Source organism: Saccopteryx bilineata, chromosome 2 (genome assembly GCF_036850765.1).
Source record: "Saccopteryx bilineata isolate mSacBil1 chromosome 2, mSacBil1_pri_phased_curated, whole genome shotgun sequence".
In the NCBI taxonomy this organism is placed as follows: domain Eukaryota; kingdom Metazoa; phylum Chordata; class Mammalia; order Chiroptera; family Emballonuridae; genus Saccopteryx; species Saccopteryx bilineata.
This window is the reverse complement of record NC_089491.1, coordinates 250,341,120-250,360,204: the sequence shown is the minus strand read 5'-3', so window position 1 is coordinate 250,360,204 and position 19,085 is coordinate 250,341,120. Positions and strand designations below refer to the sequence as shown.

The 19,085-nt window shown below is 56.9% G+C and overlaps 1 protein-coding gene across 5 annotated transcripts; it reads left to right on the top strand.

Moving 5' to 3' along the window:
* The first annotated feature begins 1,323 nt into the window (after positions 1–1,323).
* ADORA2A (adenosine A2a receptor) lies at positions 1,324–18,994 on the top strand. Of its 5 annotated transcripts, none has more exons than XM_066260028.1 (3): positions 1,324–1,392; positions 9,997–10,573; positions 17,557–18,994. In XM_066260028.1, the coding sequence occupies exons 2-3, from the start codon at positions 10,251–10,253 to the stop codon at positions 18,461–18,463; spliced, it is 1,230 nt and encodes a 409-aa protein (XP_066116125.1). In that variant the 5' UTR covers positions 1,324–1,392; positions 9,997–10,250; the 3' UTR covers positions 18,464–18,994. The 5 variants fall into 5 exon arrangements, with proteins under 5 accessions (XP_066116125.1, XP_066116127.1, XP_066116123.1 ...); XM_066260030.1 differs by having other exon boundaries at positions 1,352–1,416; XM_066260026.1 differs by having other exon boundaries at positions 1,362–1,699.
* Positions 18,995–19,085: the final 91 nt, after the last annotated feature.

The following is a 19,085-nucleotide window of genomic DNA, read 5'->3' as shown; positions in this document are numbered from 1 at the left end:
TTGCCCTCCTCTATATCCGCACCAACCTTGGAGAGCCCCCACTGTACATGAAGGGAGAAGGGGAACCAAGTTGGCTGAATAGGGACAGGAGCCCAGGCTTTGGCCTTGGGAATGACCTGGGGAAGCTGCTGGGGAAAGGCTAAGAGTCAGGGCAAGAGATGGGCACAGTTGAGCACTCCTCGGATGTGCTGGCCAAGCACTTGTGCTCCCACTCCCCACCTGCTTGCTCCTCCAGGCCCAGCTGTGCAGGAGATTCTTAGCCTGGCCCTGGGCAAACCCCTCTGCCCTCTGCTGAAAACCCACTGCCCCCAGGACGTTAAAAAATGTAAGGGTTCCTGCTAGCCTTTGGTCAACTGGCTGCCTGATGCAGTTCATCCTGTGCACAGAATTGAGGTTTCTTTAAGACTGTCCAGATGTGAAGGTCAGGGTTCTCTTGTATGGGTGGGTTGGGGCCGGATGTGAGGTCATTACAAATTTAAAGTCTCCAGAGCATGGGCCTAGGGTTTGGGGCGAGAAGGACGCCTCCTCCAAGGATCTGAGATTCCAGGTTAGTCTGTGGTGCAGAAAGTGACTCACGCTCCCTTTGCTTGGAGAGGTATAGGAGGGGGACACAGGGCCTGACCTGGCTCCAAAAGCTCAGCCCACAATCTGGGCTGGAAGAAATTGGGGCCAGCTTCTTAGGGGCATCCTTTGAGCTGAATGAGGTGCCACCTCCTTCAACCACCACCAGCCCAAAGCAAGATTCAGGGAACAAGGCAATGCTGGGGACCAGGCAGGGCATGTCTTTGAGGGCCCCGAGTGTGGTAAGCAGCCTGGACTTTATCCTTCAGGAATTGAGCCATGGAAGAATTTTTGGAACAGTGGGCACAAGGCACTTCTTGAGTCACAGCTGGACATTAGGGAGGAGATGATCAGGGTCACCGCCCGGACCCCAACCCAGCTCCGACGATTAGAAACAGAACTTTAGGAAGACCAGAGTGGCCAGGCCAGCCCCGGGCTTCTTGAAGGGGAGGGAGTGCGGACTCAGCCCGGCGGGGTTCACTGGGCGGAGAGGGGGCTTCTGGGGCCGGAGACTCCTCAGAGGGAAGTTGGTGTGGTGCTGGAAAAAGTGGAGGAACCGACGGAGCCTGGGAGAGCAAGCTGGGGCTGTGGGCGGGGGCGGCAGCGCGGCTCAAGCCCTACTGGGGGCATCGCCGGGCCCTCAGGGCCACGACACCTGTTTCCCGCGGACTCCCGCGTACTTAGGTCTTTGGTTTACCGGCGCGGCGGGGCGGGGCGGCGACAGCGTGGGTCTCGGAGCCACCTGCAGGGGGCGCCTGTGAGCGGCACGGCCCGGAGCTGGAGCCTGAGCGGCAGCCGAGACCGCGGGAGCCGGCGCACGAGCGGCAGCCGGTCAGCAGGGGTCCCGGGTACCGGGTACGGGGTCCAAGGGTCGCGAGTGGGCTGCGTGGGACCGTCGGGGGCTGCCAGGCCAGGGTAAGGGCCGGACGGCTCGAGTCCCCTCCCACTCAGGGTACCGGCCGCTCCGACCCTCTTTACCCGCCGCCCGAGAGGGAGTTCACAGGGCTGGGGTCCGAGCCTTTCCCGGCGGCGGCGACTGAAATGGCGGGTGCCGGGCGGCTCAGGCGTGGTCGAACATCCTAAACCCGGTCCCGGACAGCGTGCGGACCCTCGAGGCCGCCCCAAACTGGCCCGGAAGGTGCGTTTGGGTCGGCAGGGAGGGGAAGGGGTGCGAGAGCGCGGCAGCCACAGCGGCGGGGGGTGAGGGTTGGCGTCTGGACCCGCAGGTGACAGGCGGGGACCGTCTGTCGGTCCGTCTGGGCGCCACAGGCCGGCCCCAGGGTGCCCGGGGAACCTTCCGGGCGCCAGGCCGGGGCTGAGCGGGGCTGGGGTCGCAGAGGCGCTGCCTGGGGGCAAGCAGGTGGGACGCGGGGACGAGAGGGGACTGCCGTGTGTGGCGCAGCCCGGGGCGGGGCCGGTATCGGAGATGGCACGGCGACCACACGCTCAGCATCCCGCACGCTGCGGGCGCGGCGAGAAAGGAGAGCCAGGGACGGCAGGCTGAGCGCGGCCACGTCCCATGGACGGTAGTGGCGGGAACACGACTTAGGGGACCCAGGAGAGGCCAGACGACGGGCGGGTTGAGTGCGCGTCTCGGACTGGCCCTGGTAGGCTGCCAGGCTGCCCGGGCAGAGGTAGGAATGGCGGGAATGGTGGCGGCAGGACAGCCCAGGAGATCGAGGAGGGGGCCGCGCGCGGGCTGTGGAGCAGATATCTCTGAGTCCTGGCACGACCCCTCGGCTTTAGGCATTAATCTCCCAGTCTGTACAATGGGAAGTCGAGGGTTCTGCTGGAGTGGGCTGAGGGAGTTTGGGGGAGAGAAGCAAGAAGCTGGAAGGCGAGTCTTCCCACCCCCCTTCCCCCAGGACTGGAGTCAGGGCTGGTTCCTGGGGGAGGAATAGGCTACTTGCCCCCATAGCCAGCTCTCCCTCCCCATCGTAGTCAGCACCCAGGCCCGTTTCCACCCACAGGGCCTTATGCTCCCCTCCCCTAGGCCTCTGCTGTCCAGCTGCCGTGGATGCCATGGATTCCCAGCTTCTATACCAGCGGTTCTCAACCTGTGGGTCGCGACCCCGGTGGGGGTCGCGACCCACAGATTGAGAACCGCTGCTCTATACCCTCCAGAAGACTGTATGTCACCTGTACGCCCAGCCGGAGCTGTCCCTTGGTGTCCCGGCACTGGGAACCATGATAGGGAGCTTTTGGGAGCACAGTGGTCCTAGGAGGCTGCAGCGGGGTCGCGGGCTGCTGTGGCTGGTCCTGGAAGCCTGGGGTGGCTGGCAAGGCTCTGCCCTCTGGGACTGTGCCTTATCCCAGGTCTTGGCATGTCCATGGCAGAAACTTTTCCCCTAGCAGTGATGTCAACACCTTCTTGCTCTGCCCTTGCCCTTTAAGATCTCCCTGGCTCTCTCAGTTCTTAGTGTCCCTCAGACCACTGCCCCTCTGTCCCCATCCCCTCATGCTGATCAGGTTCTGGGCTAAGCCGGCTTCTTGTTCATAGCCTCAGGGAGGCTGAGGGCAGCCCAGGTAGCTGGCAAGAGATAGGCTTTGGGCCAGGCTGGTGCTGGGTGGCCTTTGGGGACTTGCATATTGCCTTCCTGATGTTAGCCTTGAAGTGCAGGTCCCCAGCCACACCCCTGGTCCTGCACCCTGAGAGCCCACAGCCTAAGAGGGCAATGGCTGGCTCCAAGGACAACCCAATGGACTGGAGGTTTTGTTGCCCAAACCTTGGTTTTGGTCTTGACTTGGTTGGAAGCCTTGGACAAGTCACTCTCCCTGGAATCCATCTTCTCATGAGCTTTGCTTACCCTGCAGAGTTGTGGTGGAGAGTCAATGAGAGACGGACATTGGCTATGGGGGATAGGGAGAGGCAGGGCAGGCAAGAGGACAGACCAGGGTCTATGTTTCAGCTGGGGAGCTGTGGAGGGGGCCTGTTAACTGAGGGACATGTGGATTGTAATTGAATTGGGAGCAAGCACTTGGCTTTAAGGCATTACATCCTGCAAATTTCAGAATCTCTAGGTTGTCATGGACAGTGCCTGCTGTGTAGGACCACAGCCCTTTCGTGGCTCTCCACAGTGACCTAAAATCCCACAGTAGCCCTTACAACATCTAACTTGCCTAATTTCTGAGCCACCTTACCATGGATAAACTAGAAATGCTACCCCAACCATTTTACGGTGTCTCTCTTGTCTGCTGCAGTTCAGGCTGGGTGCTGTAAGATGTGTACAAGTGGGAGTCGAGGGAAGGATGGCCAGGCTGGCAGCACAGGCAGGGACGGTGGGTGGAGAAGGAGTGAGGGGGCACTGGAATCAGGTGCTGAATTGGCAAAAGGGATGAGTCCCAGCCCCCAGGAAAGGAGTCTGGGCCCAGGGAAGCACTGGTGGCCACTGAAGGGAGGGGTTGCCCTGTGGTCTGGAGTTGACAGGGCAGTGGGTACAGTGCCTGAGGTGGAACCCTGCAGGTCTGTGCTGGGCCTGGGTGGTGGAAGGGAAGTGCGGAATGGGCAGGAGCTCCAAGCTGAGATGCAGAAAGGAGCCCCTGGGAGAACACTGTCTGGGCAGGGCCCAGCACAGACCTGGGCGGGGAGAGGGGCATTTTAGTGGCAGATGTCCGCCAGCCCAACCCACAGAATCGTAAAGGAGCCCCTGTGGCTTGGAAGCAGTGGGATTCTGCCAGAGACTGGAGGGTCTGGGTGGAAGAGGAGAGCAGCTATCTCACTCCAGCCTAGGGAAGCGGGCGCCCAGGGAAGAAAGGATGCTCAGCTCTCCGGGGGCCCCCTCAGGCCTTCTCTGACATGCTCTGAGCCCCTCACAGGCTGTTGTCTTTGCCTGGAATTTCTCCCTCTCTCTTGTCTCTCTTCCCTGTCTTCCAAGTCCAGCCCAAATGACCTCTCTGCTGAGAAGATTTCCAGATTCCTTTGGGCTCACACCTTCTGCAGAACAGGCCTGTTTCAGAAACTGCTGGGCAGGGGCTGACGCTGTCTTTTTGCGGCTCCCTCCTCTGCTGCTGTTCAGTCAGCCCACTGTCTCCTGGAGGAGAGGCTGCCTCACGCACCACGGGGAGGTGGGCAGCATCACACTGTAGCTCCCTTGGTGTCTGGGCTGGTGCTCTCTGCCCAGAGCCCCAGGGCTGGTATTTTTCTGCTCATCTGCCACAGGGGCTTTCATCTCTGGCCCCTAAGCGGCCTCTGCAAACTGCGAGTGGGGCATGAGGGGCCCTGAGTGGGCTAAGCAGTGGTGGGGCTGAGTGGCCCCGGGCCCAGCCCATAGGCCGTGCTCTGGTTGGTCCGGCCACGCCCCCCTTCAGCCTCCAAAGCCCCATCATCACACCTCCAGGGTCCCCAGGAGTGGTCTGCCTCCCTCCTGTCCTCACTGAAGCCACTCTCTGGGGGCACCAGCAAGCCTGGCACTGCCCCTTCAACAGGCCAGGATCCCACCCCAGCCCCACAGGGTCTGTGTTCTCAGGGCCATCTAGAAGCCCCTCGTCCCACCATCTTCCCTGTTCAGGCATCACAGTGCTTGTCACCCCACCATTAGAGGGTTCATTTGGGGGTCTGGGTGCAAAGCACTCCCCCGGCCTGCTGTGCACACGTGAGGAGCCTCCGCACAGAGGGGATGCCTCTTGTGCAGGGTCTCAGGGAGTGCTGGATGGAGCAGCAGTGGGCCCATCACGGTTCCTTCCACCACAGAGTGGACACCCAGCACTCTGGGGTTGAGGGGTGGCCCCTTGGAGGGGGCTGTCAGGTGAGGTGGCAATGAGGGGGTGAGTGGCCACCTCAGGCGGGGTCAAAGGGGACCTGAAGCCTCTCTGGCATCTGGCCTGGACATGTGGGAATGGGGAATGGAAGGGGATTCTGAGAGTCCAGTGGGGAGAAGGGAGCTGGGTCAGGCCCTGCAGTGCCAGGGGCTGGTGATGTGGAGTCTGCTCTGGGGGCCAGACTCAGTGTAAGAAGCTGGCTCTCCGCCCTGTTCCTGCCCACATCCTGCCCCCAGGGGCAGAGAGCAGCAGCCACACTCCCAAAGGGCAGTGGGGGAGGGGGCACCATTGGGTAGGGGCCCAGCCTGCACCAAGTTCCTGAAGCTGGAGCCACCAGCAGCCCTACGGGAGGGAGGGAGGGAGGGAGGGAAGAAGCGGCTGTGCTTGGTGGCTGCTCACTTCTACGAAATACTGGAAGACACTTGCCCAGACGAGGGGTTTGGCAGTCCCCAGACCCTGGGGTTCCATGAGGCTCACGCCCAGCCTAGGACACACCGAAGGCCAGCCATGGCAGAGGCGGTGGAAGGCTGGTAGTTGGGAGCAGGAGCTGAGCTGCCTGTCTTATTTCTTTGCTTGTTGCCCCCTCCACTCTGACTGAGCTCCTGTAAGACAGATGTCAGTGCTTCTTAACCTGTCACTCAACTTTCTCTTTGTAGACTTGGTCACTTTGTGAAGTTTCTGTGGGAATTTTTCCGTGTGGTCTTCAGATCCCCAGTTGCACTCCTGAAGCACATCAGGTCGATTGTGTTCTCTATCTCAGCCCCTCCGTTTTTTCTTTCTGATATTACTTCTTGATTTGATATTATTTCATGTTCATATCTGCCTGTTCTTGTTTCATTTCTGCCGATTGATTCATCAGTTCTTATTCTTGTTTATGAATGTTATTCCTTTCTTTATCTCTTTGAAGAGCCTAAATGTCTTTGAAAATCACCAGGGTAGCAGCTGGCTCCCAGGACCTTCTCATGGGACGCATCCTTCTAGATCCCCTACTGTTGGCTCAGGGGCCTGCTGGGACCAGGCTTGGCAGCAGGTGGCACAGAACTCCCTGTGGTCCAGCAGCTGGAATGCTGCCTGGCACTAAGTAGGTATTTGGGAAACATTTGTGATGAGAAGATAGTGGAGGATTTTAAGGCCAGGATTCAGGAGCCCAGGAATGGGCCCAATATGGCTGCAACAGGTGTGAGTCACTAGTTGGGTTAGGTATGTTGCCCTTAGCCACGCCCAAGAGCAGATGTGCAGGGTCCTGCCTGGAAGCTGGCTCTGGAGGGTTACAGCCACCATCTGGGTATGTGTACAGAAAGCCTCTCTAGTCTAACATACAGGGAGCCAGAATTGGGCCAGGAAATATGTGGGTTTTGATTAAATGGAGTTTTAATTAAAGTGGCCAGGCCAGTGAGGGCGAGGAAGGTGGAAAGAGACGGCCATTGGAGTCCAAGTGCTGGGAGTCCGACGAGCCATCCTTTCAAGGCTTGTCGTGCACGTTCCCTAGCACGTGTCTCCAGTTTGTATGGGACAGCTTCTGATCTCTGTTCTGCAAGGGACAATCACAGGGAAATAATACATGATTAATATTTAATTTCCCCTCCTGGCTAGCAACAGAAGACTTGAGGATTAATTAGACAGACAGAGCCAACAGAGGATTAGGAAATTGCCGGATCCTGGACCCACCCCTAACCCCCTCCCCACAGCTCCGGCCTTCCTGTAGCTCTCAGAGGCCTCTGAAGGAAGGGAAGCAGAGAGGGGCCCTGAGGCCCCAGGAAGTCTTCCTGCTGCTATGTTTTCCACGGGCAATTCCCCCAGCTCAATTCTACCCTTTTATGCTCACAGTAAGCCTGGGAGGGGTCATTAACCTCTTTGGGGCTTAGCTTTCTCATCTGTTCATGGGGACAGTAAGACCACAGATAAATCCTGATGCCCCTGTCAGGCTGCACAATCAATTTCAGAGGGTCCAGGCAGGTAGCCCCTGGCAGAGCACAGGGTTTGGTGGCTCTGTGGTAGCTGGAGACTGTCTCAAACGGACTGTGTGCAGTGATCCCTAACTCCTGTCAATAACTTGTTAGTAGCTTGAAACTACCCGTAATGGGAGCATTTATACCACAAAAGTCTGGCAAAGGCCATAGTCATGGCGCCCCCACCCCCAGGCCGACTTACCGGCCTAAGACTGGGAATTTCCTAACCTTCCTGCAGAACCCGGTCTCTTCCCTGTGTTGCCTGCCATGTGGTACCTCCACTCCACTGATATGCTCTGCTTGGGCTGGGAGATTCTGGTCTGGCAGGGGCCCAGGTTGCCCGTGGGGCCAGGCCCACCTCGCCCGGGATGTCTGGCAGCACCTGAAAGAGCCTGCAGGAATGCTGTAGCAAAGGTGGGTGGGGGGCCAGACATGCGACTGAGCAGCCTTTTTGGACCCAGTGGGCAGGGGCATTAGATGTTTTTAGCTCCTTGCAAGGTTGATCAGGGGAAGAGGAACTTGCACCCATTGCATCCAGTGCAACCTGTGGGAAGGTGGGGCCAGGAGAGGGGCACACATCCCAGCAGGATGGTGGACAGCAGGAAGGCAGTTTCAATTTAATCAGGAAGGATGTTGGTCCCAGGCACTGCTGTTCAGCCTGGGAGCCCAGAGCACAGCAGGTGGGGGGGGGACCCTGAGGACTCGGGGTGCACGGGCAGGTACCAGGGGCTGCAAGGAGGGCTTCACTGAACAGAGGCCTCGACTGGGCCTGTTGAAAGCCCTCCCCCACCGGACATCCTGCCTTACAGGGAGTCAGCCTGGCATCCAGGACTGGTGCTGATGGTGTGATTGGGCAGCCCAGCCTCCGCTCCAAAGAAAGGTGGCACATAATTTGGTCAGGTGAATCGTTGATGGTCCCATCTCATCTGTCCCCTGGCAGAGCCTTCTGTATCTGGATGATTGTCTGGAGCCAGATCAGGTTTTTAGCCTGGGCTAGTCAAATTGGGAGAGGTTGTGATACCCCTCAGTGCCGATTCTCCCACGGAGGCCGGTGCTGGGTCAGGAGGACAGCAGGTGGCTGTGAGGAGCTAGGAGGGTGGGCAGCTGGTTGGTGGTGGGAGGCTCCCCAGGGCTCCCTGGGCCTAATTAGACAGTGGCCTGCGGCTGCTGCTGCTGCTACTGAGTAGGGGAGGCTCCAGGTAGGAGACAGGCCACTTCCCTTCTGCAGAGCAAGGATGAGGCCCTGGACACACTAGCCTCTGCAGTTGGGGGGATGACCACCGAGGGACATTCTGTGTGGCCAAGGGTGGCACAAGGAGATGTGGTCTGGCCAACCTCTGCATGTGGCCTGGGAGAAGCCACAAGCTGTGGGAACCTCTCAGGTTTTCAGGGACGTGGCCTCCTTTCTTCCTGCTCCTGGTGCCGGGTGCTCTGCTCCTAGCCTCCTAGTGGCATGGAGAACGCCCCCTCGGGCTCTAGCCTCCTGAGACACATGGAAGGGAACTTGGGGCTCATCCTTTGCATCCACCTGTCACCTCAGAGAGGGTGGGGGTAGCCTGGCCTTTGGAACAAGCGGCCTTCTTCCAGGTGGGCATTCCCACTCAATCTCCCATTTCCTGGAGGAGAGAGGGAGGATGCAGCCCCAGAGCCCACGTGCAGGTGGCTGAAAGGCTTCCGGCCTCTTGTCCCCAGGCAGGCAGCAGCCACTACCCATGCACACCTGGGACCGCATGAGAGCCCAAGCCTGGAAGAGGGGTGGATTTGGCATGGGGGGCACACATGAGCACACATGAGTGTGACCTGTTGGAATAGACGCAGTGGGAAGAGGCCCCGGGGCTGGCAGAGGGATAGAGACCATCTCACATGCTCAAGGGGGTCCCCTGGGGTTTGAGTTGGGGAGACCAAGACTTCTGCTTCTGAGGGGTGTCAGTAATCCCTTACATTTGTATGGCATTTTGACTCTAGGAAGGCCCTTTCAAAACTGTTTACAGTATTTCCTTCTTATAGAATCATGAGTGAGAGCTGAAATGGCTGCCAGAGGATATGTGGGGTCCGACCTCCTCACAGATCAGTAGGGAAACTGAGGCATTCTTTTCCACCGTCTCCCAGCAAGTGCTGGCACTAAACTGAATTCAGTCTGTCCTGGTGTCAGCCAATCAGAGAAGATTGGGGAGCCGGTGTGGGAGGAGGGGCATGAGGTTGCTGCCCCACCCAGATGTGTCCGCCCCACCGCCCTGTGCAGCACCCCTGGTGAGGCAGGAGGGCTCATCTGCTGGCAGTGGGAGAGAGGACCAGACAGCCCCCCAGATCCTTCCAGACGAGAGCTCTCGGGGTCCTTGAACCTGTCCTGACCTGGGCAGTGTCAGGAGGTGCTGGTGGTTCCTGGGGAGAGCTCTCCGGGGATGGAGCTGACTGAGAGGGCTGAAGGAGAAGGTGGGTGGATCTCGGAGAGCCCCACGAGCATGAGCAAGGGGCCCTTGCCAGGAGGGCTGTAGAGGTGGCAGTGAGTCAGGGACCAGGAGGCTAACAAGGCTGCCACAGAAGGCTGAGAAACTGAGCGGCGGGGGGGGGGGGGGGGGGGGGGGGGGACGACTACCATGAGCGATTCAACATTGAAGGATTCTGGGCTGCCCTAGAAAATAACAGCCTGGGGCTGATGGCCTCTCCGGGAATCCGGCTGTGCCTGCCCTGCAGCGGTCCAGCTCCTCACGGGTTTCTCCTTTGGCAGGTGCCTCGGGAACTCTGAAGCTGAGCCGAGCCAACATGCCGCCAGCACCCCTGGGAAGGGCCTGGTTTCCGGAGGCTCTGAGTCAGCTGTGCAGAAGCCCTTAGGGAGCACCCCTTGACTAGCAGTCGCGCTCTTGGCTCCTGCGAGGAAGGGGCTCAGGGGCCTGGACAGGGCCGGCTGCGCTGCAGCTATGGACCGTGAGCTGGCCCGGCCCACGTCCTTGCCGACTCCCTTCGCCTGCAGCTGTGACCGCCATGGGCTCCTCGGTGTACATCGTGGTGGAGCTGGCCATTGCCGTGATGGCCGTCTTGGGCAACGTGCTTGTGTGCTGGGCTGTGTGGCTGAACAGCAACCTGCAGAACGTCACCAACTACTTTGTGGTGTCACTGGCCGCAGCCGACATCGCAGTGGGGGTCCTAGCCATCCCCTTCGCCATCACCATCAGCATAGGGTTCTGTGCAGTCTGCCATAGCTGCCTCTTCTTTGCCTGCTTCGTCCTGGTCCTCACACAGAGCTCCATCTTCAGCCTCCTGGCCATTGCCATTGACCGCTACATCGCCATCCGCATCCCGCTCCGGTGAGCTAGGGGCTGGGGTGGGCTGCCCTGCGTTCTCTGTCCAGTCTCACCTTGTGCTGAGTTCACATCTCTGCAGAGGCTGCCAGAGTCTGGCCTGTGCCCATGATCAGGGTGAACCCAGGGTTAGGGTTTTGTCTGTGGTATCAGTGTGTTGAGGTGACTAGTTCATCAGCCTGGGGCTGCCCAGGGCTCAGCACATCACCAGCAATCATACCAATCTTGCTGATCCCTGTGGACAGAGGGCACCCTGGTCTCCCCCAGGCTCCCCCAGGGTGGAGGCTGCCATGCTCCAGCTGTCGGCAGATGTGTGTGGCCCAGGCCCGGGCAGTATTGTCTGGACTGTTACTCATGCAGCGTGATGCTGGGGCGGGGCGGGCACCATGGGAAACCACAGGATCTCCAAGCTAGAAGCCCGCCCGCCCTCCTCTGGCTCCTCTGGGCAGGCCTCGAAGTTTGCGCATTAGGAAGATGACCCAGAGAGGGGAAATGACTTGGTCAAATGCCACAGTGAGTCATTTGAACCTATATGCAAATTCTGTGCTCCGTGGGTCCCCAAGTGCTCATGGTTTTGGAGACAGCCTGTGTAGTTAGCCTGGTAGAGGGTTTTTTTTTATGATGAATCTTTTGTGAAATGACTTCAGCTACTTGTGTAAGTGAAGACTTTCCCTGAGGCTAAGTTTTCTTAGTGTGGCCTTCTCCTACTCAGCCATGGATGAGGCTAGGGAGTGTCCCTTCCGGGGGACACCCTGGGGCCTCCTCCCTCATCTCCTTGTCCCTCCATCCCAGAGACAGCCTGGGTGGCTGCAAGCTCTCAGGAAAGGAAGAGGGTACCCCACCCCCTGGCCCCCATGGTGAATTCTTCCAAACAGGTGGGACCCCGACCCGTGAGGCAACTGAGGGAGCCAGTTGGAGGAGGAGCAGGCTCAATGAGCAAATGGAAATGTAGAGCGTCAAACCCAAGGGGACCCTTTAGAGGTCATTTCCTTTCCTTTTCTGGATGGAAAAATGTGGCCCAGAGAAGGGGGCCAGCCCTCAGGGCCACACAGTGAGTTGGTAGCACAGCTGCGCCTGGGCCTGGGAAGAAACATGGCATGTCACCGACACTTCAGTCTCTGGGTGACCCTTGTCTCCCAGAACCTGCACTAGGTGACCATTCCTATCACCTGACCCTAAGAGGAAAGCAGACACCCTTGTCATGCTGCTCAGATGAGCAGAGAAGCCTGGACCCCCTGTGGCCCTATAGGATGCTCTGCATCTCAAGAGAGCCTAGGACCCTTGTCAAAATAGAGGGCCACCTATGTGGCAGAGCGGGACCCAGAGTCCAGGCTCAGAATGCAGAGGGGTCTGTGGGCCGGCGGGGGGAGGAGGGTTGGAGAGCAAAGGGTTGGTCTCCACTGCTGGGGGCTGGGGCTGGGCCAGCCCTGGTCAGGGAGCAGAAGCCTCCTTTCACTTTCGTCCCTGACTGAAGGACAGCAGCATTCAAGGGAGAACAAGGCTGCTGGTCCAAATTGAAGAGCCTGGGCTTCTTTCTCTTGTTTCTGTTTTCTGAGAATCAAAAGAATGACTCCCTGACGTAGGAGGATGGGTCGTGCTGTGTTACTGTGGAAAGTCGCTGTCCTCTGGGCCCATTTCATCTGTAAGAGGGGCAGGCCTCTCGGAGTTCACAAAGTGTCATGAGAGTCCAGTGAGCGGATGGGAGTGACAGGGCCTGAGGAGGGTCGGCGGCTCGGGTGGGTGGGGATTCAGCTTCTTCCCAAGCGGCTGGAGGTTTCGAGCTCGGCCCCTGGATGGAGCCATGAACCTGCCCCCACCCCCATCCCGACACCCATGGCCTTCTAGAACAGGACCTAGTTCCACCCAGACCGTGGCCATTTGAGCTCCGCTTGGTAAAGCTTTGAAAGGCCCAGCCTGGGTCTCTTGGATCTGGGAGCCATAAAGATGAGGATGAGGATGATGGCAGCCTTCCTTTCAGGCAGAGAGCTTCACAGTTACCAGAGGACATTTGTGCAACAGGATCTCCTCTGATCCTCACACAGGCACTAAGGGTCCTGGGCCGGGAGGAGCCAGGGAGGGTGAGGTATGTGAAGGTGTCTTTGTGGGGGCTCCTCAGGGAAAGCTGGGCATGAGGGGTAACTAGTTGGAGGCACATGAGAGCCCGGAGCTTCAGGCAGCAGGCTGGGCTGCAGTTCCTGCCCCTCCTCCTTTGTCCCCTTCCAGCTGGGAACCCAGTCCCCTCTGGTGCCTTTTCCCACTCCACTTAGTAGGTCCATCTGGCTACTCTGCGGTCTGGCCTCTGGCCCATGCTCTGGATGCCTGGCTTCAGGTCTGCACCACTCACCATTACTTGCTTTTTTTTAAAAAAAATTCACTTTCAGAAAAAAATCTGCCTGACCAGGCGGTGGCGCAGTGGATAGAGTGTCGGACTGGGATGTGGAGGACCCAGGTTCCAGACCCCGAGGTCGCCGGCTTGAGCGTGGGCTCATCTGGTTTGAGCAAAAGCTCACCAGCTTGGACCCAAGGTCACTGGCTCGAGCAAGGGGTTACTCAGTCTGCTGAAGGCCCGCGGTCAAGGCACATTTGAGAAAGCAATCAATGAACAACTAAGGTGTCGCAATGCGCAACGAAAAACTAATGATTGGTGCTTCTCATCTCTCTGTTTCTGTCTGTCTTTCCCTGTCTCTCTCTCTCTGTCTCTGTAAAAAAAAAAATCTGTGTGCTCCTTCCCAAGTGCAGGGACCGTGGGGGGCTAGGGCAAGGCCTAGTGGGGAAGTTGGTGAGAAAGAAGCCTGCCCAGAGGCAGAGATGGGAGCCCAGTGGACTGAGAGGCCAGGGCAGGAGACAAAGGCTCTTTGCCCAGGGAACTTTCACAGCTATTATCTCCTATCTCTTATGTTAGCCCCTGATGAACATTCTCTGTCCTTGGGATATAGGCTGAGTACGGGGCAGCAAGCCTGAAGTCATACCTGATGAATCACCCCATTGGTACAAACCTGAGTGCCTTGACTATAAAGAGGGCAGGATCAGGAGAGAGGGCTCCCTGGAGGAGGTGATGCTGATAGATCTGGCAGGATGGGTATGTGGGGGCAGGTGCAACAGGAGGGGTCCAGGCCTGCGCAGAGGCCCCAGGAAGGAGTGAACCTGTGGGTTCTGGGCCAGGGAGAGGTGGTAGAGACGAAGAACAGGCAGGCAGGGCAGTGTGAGGCCAGCTCAGGCTAGCTGGTGCCCAAGATAGTATTTGGGCTTTACTCACGGGTCAGTGACTCTAATTTTGGATCACTGGCTCCTTTGGACAACTTAGGGAAGCTCCCCTTCTCCTCAGTGTCAGGCAAAGGTATATAAAACTCCACCTGGAATTGGGGTATTCTTGGACTATGGGATGAGCCCTCAGAGTGGGTAACAGGGAGCCCCCAGAAGGGATAGCCTGTGAGCTGGAAGACACAGAGAGGCAGAGGTATGTCCAGGTATGAGCAATGGCTCTGGTACCTGCTTCCTGTGACATCTCTGGGCTTGCTGGAACATGCTGATGGCCATGTCACCCCTTCCACCCAACAGTCTATGTCTGGGGCCCAGGAGGCAAGATGTGACTGCTTTAAGTCACAGATGCAGCCCAGGGGACTCTGCTGGGTCAGGCTGTGTTTCAGCCATTGTTCCATTTGGGCCCCAATACTCTTCCAGCTTCTTGGGGACCTGAGCCCCAGGCCTAAAGCCTAAGGGCTTTATTTGAATAACAAAATAAATCTGGTATCTTTTAACAATAAATAATACCTGTGTTAATAAAACATAAAAAAAAAAAGAACAAACAGTTGTATGGCAAAAAAATGTCCCTCTTGCCCCCTGCCCCATCTCCATTTCCGTCCAGGAAGGCATGTTGGGAATCCTTCTAGAGATGTTATTTGCACACATAGATAAATGCTATTAATGTGTGTTTGTTTCTGTCCCCACAAGGGGCTTCCTTTGAGAACACAGTGGCAGGCTTTCCCTCGACAATTGGACAGACCAGAGATTTTCAGATCACGTCTGCAGAAGCCTCAGGCTGGGTCCCGCCACAGTGAATGTTATTAAGCGCCTCCCTCCCCTTGCAGCTCCACTTCATAACTGCCTTAGACTGTGGGCAAGAAGGTCTGCTGCTGCTGGAGAACAATTTGAAAGCCTCCAAAACAGGTGGTTTCCAGGGTCCTTTACGCCATCCCTATAGCTGTTTATTTCTGCTTGATTGCCTCAAATCACAGCAAGCTCAATACTGCCTGAGACAGCCTATTTCTCCCATGAACAGTCTAGCTAAAAAGGTCTTGCCTTGAACGTTGCTGTAATCTGCCTCCCTGGAATTTCCACCCACGGATTCTACATTCTGCCTTAGGGGCCTGTGTTCATGGGCCCCAGATTCTTTTTTTTTTTTTTTTTTTTTTTTTTTTTTTTTTTTACAGGGACAGAGAGAGCGTCAGAGAGAGGAATAGATAGGGACAGACAGACAGGAACGGAGAGAGATGAGAAGCATCAATCATCAGTTTTTCATTGCAACACCTTAGTTCATTGATTGCTTTCTCATATGTGCCTTGACTATGGGCCTTCAGCAGACTGAGTAACCCCTTGCTCAAGCCAGTGACCTTGGGTCCAAGCTGGTGAGCTTTTGGCTCAAGCCAGATGAGCCCATGCTCAAGCTGGTGACCTTGGAGTCTCGAACCTGGGTCCTCCGCATCCCAATCCGACGCTCTATCCACTGTGCCACCGCCTGGTCAGGCGGGCCCCAGATTCTTAGTCCCATTTTACAGATAATGAAACTGAGGGTTAGAGAGGCAGAATGACAGGAACACCCTAATGCTAGAACCCAGGGATGCTATATACTTTTCTTAGGAAAATGTTAAAATTAAAAACCTGTATTCAATTAAATGATATAAATTAGTATTTATAGAGTACGAAAAAACAAAACAAAATTAACAGTGCCTGGCACAGAGCAAGTGCTATATAAGTATTAAATGAAAAAAATAAAATAAAAAAGCCTGTGACTTTGTATTTGAGGCTGCAGAGTATGAGAGCAGCTTGGGCTCTTGGTAGACATGCGCAAGGCCAGGGCCCTCTTCTTGCTCTGCCTCACTGTGGACACCAGCCCCGCTGAGTGGGGCCACCCAGTGACTGTGTATTCAGAATTGACAGTTTCCTAATCGACAAATGTACCTCGGCTTGAGTTGCCTCTGGTTCCTGGAGCAGCCACAGCAGGTCCATTCCTCTCCTTGGGCCCCACCTATGAAATGAGGGCTAGAGAAGGGGTCCAAAACCACCAGGTTTTTGTTGTTGTTGTTTTCTTAGTTTGAGCTAGCTGACAAAATTTAAACCATGGGAGATTTTACCCAGAAAACCAGCTGCTGGCCCCTCCTGAGATCCAGTAGCGCTGGGCGCACATTTCTTTGCATGCGGGGAAGGGCCAGCAGCGGTAGCCGGGGAGATGCCCGCCAGCCTGCCTCACTTGTTTGTCACCTGCCGGCCCTGTGTTTGCCACCCATAGATTAGGTTGTTCCTGTGACTGCTTCCAATTCTGGAATTGAGTAAAACGCATTTTCCTTGGCACCTACTGTGTCCCTCTCTCCATGACGGTCAGGCAGAGGTGGATGCAGGAAGTCCCTCCCCCCAGGGCCCCAGCCTTGGGGGTGTCGGGATGGGTTGTTCTCCAGGAGGGGGATGGGTTGCCCTCCAGGAGGGGGATGGGTTGCCCTCCAGGAGGGGGATGGGTTGCTCTCCAGGAGGGGGATGGGTTGCCCTCCAGGAGGAAACCCCCTGAACTTGAAGAATGAGTGGGGTTTACCAGGTAGAGAGGAGGGCAGTCAGTTGCAGCCAGACCCTGAACCGTTAAACAGAAGGCCATCCTCAGAGATCACTGAAGTCGCCTTCTTCAATTAGAAAGAGGAATTTTTGGTTCTTTTAATAAAATCCATGCCACCTTTTCTGCGGGCCTGGGGTCAGCTTCTTGGCCAGCGGGTCAGGCCACTCCCTGAGTCTGGGACCCAGTCTGGCTCCCTAGAGCAGGGACTTTGAACAGACGTGTTATAGGAGGCACACTGGTGTGCCGTGAGAATTTTTAAAACATGCAGTACCTGAGGGGACTGACCTTTTTCCTTAGATCACCAAATCAAAAAATGACAATAGCCAATAGAACAATAGCTATCCAATTTGAATGAATCAAAATTATACCTATTTTTTTTGTCAGATTGGCAAAAATATATATATTTGGCGGTATGCTACAGAATTTTAGTTATTAATTTATGTGTGCCATGGGATGGGCAAGGTTGGAAATTGCTGGTCTAGAGTCCTGAGGGGTTTCGGGCAGATTAGTCCTCTCTGGACCTCTGTGCCTCACGCAGTGCTTTCCTTCTGAGTGTTAACACCACTGTCTAACTGTGAAAACACACTCACCTCATCTCTCTCCAGAAGGCTGTGGGAAAACTTGGAGGAGAGAGAGGGTATCTTATTTGGCCTAGGACCTTTACTTCTCCTTTATCCCCTGTGCCACCCCTCCTGGGGCTTCATGAGACCCTAAGTCAAGTGGGGAAAGCAGAGCATAAAGTACAAAAGACGGGAATCAGTGACAGGTCTGAGCTGGCTGGCTCTGCCCCCAGCCAGCGAGCCCACCCTCCTGGCCCAGGCCCCCTGTAAAGGGAAACCTGTTCCAGATTTGAATAAAATCAACGAGAGAAACGATCATTTCTCTCCTCCCCAATTCCCCAAATCCTTGCTTATTAAAATCCTCACACCAAACTAATTCAGTCTCAGGACTGTTATAATACTATTCAATAACCATCTGTGCAGTGGTTTCCCTTCCCAGGGTGTCTGATCTCCCATTCCTCCTGTGAGGTCCAAGCCAAGGCTTGGCCTGTCACTGAACAGAAGAGGATACTGAGCCTAGGAGGCAGGAAGTAGTGTTTGGGTTTCTGACACTTGGCTCTGCCCAGCCCTGGTTCCTCAGGCCTCTGACTCTGGTCTCCTCTCCCCAGGTACAATGGCTTGGTGACCGGTGCGAGGGCCAAGGGCATTATTGCTATCTGCTGGGTGCTGTCCTTCGCGATTGGCCTAACCCCCATGCTGGGCTGGAACAGCTGCACGCTGCTGACGGAGGATGGAAACAACTCACAGACCTGCGGGGTGGGCCAGGTGGCCTGTCTCTTTGAGGACGTGGTCCCTATGAACTACATGGTGTACTACAACTTCTTCGCTTGTGTCCTGGTGCCCCTGCTGCTCATGCTGGGCATCTACTTGCGCATCTTCCTGGCAGCCCGGAGGCAGCTGAAGCAGATGGAGAGCCAGCCTCTGCCGGGGGAGCGGGCTCGGTCCACCCTGCAGAAGGAGGTCCACGCAGCCAAGTCGCTGGCCATCATCGTGGGGCTCTTTGCCCTCTGCTGGCTGCCCCTGCACATCATCAACTGCTTCACCTTCTTCTGCCCCGAGTGCAGCCATGCCCCGCCCTGGCTCATGTACCTGGCCATCATCCTCTCCCACTCCAATTCCGTTGTGAACCCCTTCATCTATGCCTACCGCATCCGTGAGTTCCGCCAGACCTTCCGAAAGATCATTCGCAGCCACATCCTGAGGCAGCGGGAGCCCTTCAAGGCAGGTGGCACCAGTGGCCGGGCCTTGGCAGCTCATGGCAGCGATGGAGAGCAAATCAGCCTCCGCCTCAATGGCCACCCGCCTGGGGTGTTGGCCAATGGGAGTGCCCCCCATCCTGAGCGGCGGCCCAATGGCTATGCCCTGGGGCTGGTGAGTGGAGGGGGTGCCTGTGAGCTCCGTGAGGACATGGGCCTCCCAAACGTGGAGCTCCTCAGCCACGAGCTCAGGGGAGCATGCCCAGAGTCCCCTGGCCTCAAGGGTGTCTTGGACCAGGATGGAGCAGGCGTATCCTGATGAGCCACCAAGTTTGCCCCTTCTTGCGGGAAGGATGTCTTTCTCTTTCTGGTTGGTGGAACCAGTCATGTCGGGAGAAGAGTGAATGTGCTGGGAGACCCTTCTCGTGGCTGGTTCCCACTTTGGACTGAGGAGGGAGCCCTGGCTGACCCAGCATGAGGCCCAGCAGCAAGGGTTTGGAGTCCAAGGAAGTGGACGTTTCATGCTGGGAGACCCTGCACCCGGCCAGGGCCACAGCGCCAGAGCATCTTGGCTGGGCAGGGCCCAGTCATGACTTCGGGAGCATCTAGAAGTGTCTCCTTGTCTCTGCAGAGCAGCTGTGGCAGAGCAGGCTGGCTGGCCGTGGGGCTGGGAAGTGGCTCCAATCGGCCCCTGCCACATGCACCACCCTCCCCAGACTTTCCAAGGGTTCGGAGATGCTGTGTCTGGAGGTGGCATTTGACTATTTTCCAGGAGAAAATGTAGGCGTGAGGATATCCTTTTTATTTTATTATTGTCCTTCCCTGGCTGCAGGGTCTGTCGTTGGTCCTCCTGCTAACCCAGCACCAGGAGTCAGCCAGGGGTCCCAGGCAGCCCTCTCCGCTGCTGTAAGCTGCCCTGTGCTTGTTACCCACTGGCCCCA

Coding starts and splice junctions, on each gene's coding strand:
- ADORA2A (XM_066260028.1), top strand. CDS start 10,251: ATGGGCTCCTCGGTGTACATCGTGGTGGAGCTGGCCATTGCCGTGATG. Junction 10,574..17,556: donor GCCATCCGCATCCCGCTCCG/GTGAGCTAGGGG, acceptor TCCTCTCCCCAG/GTACAATGGCTTGGTGACCG.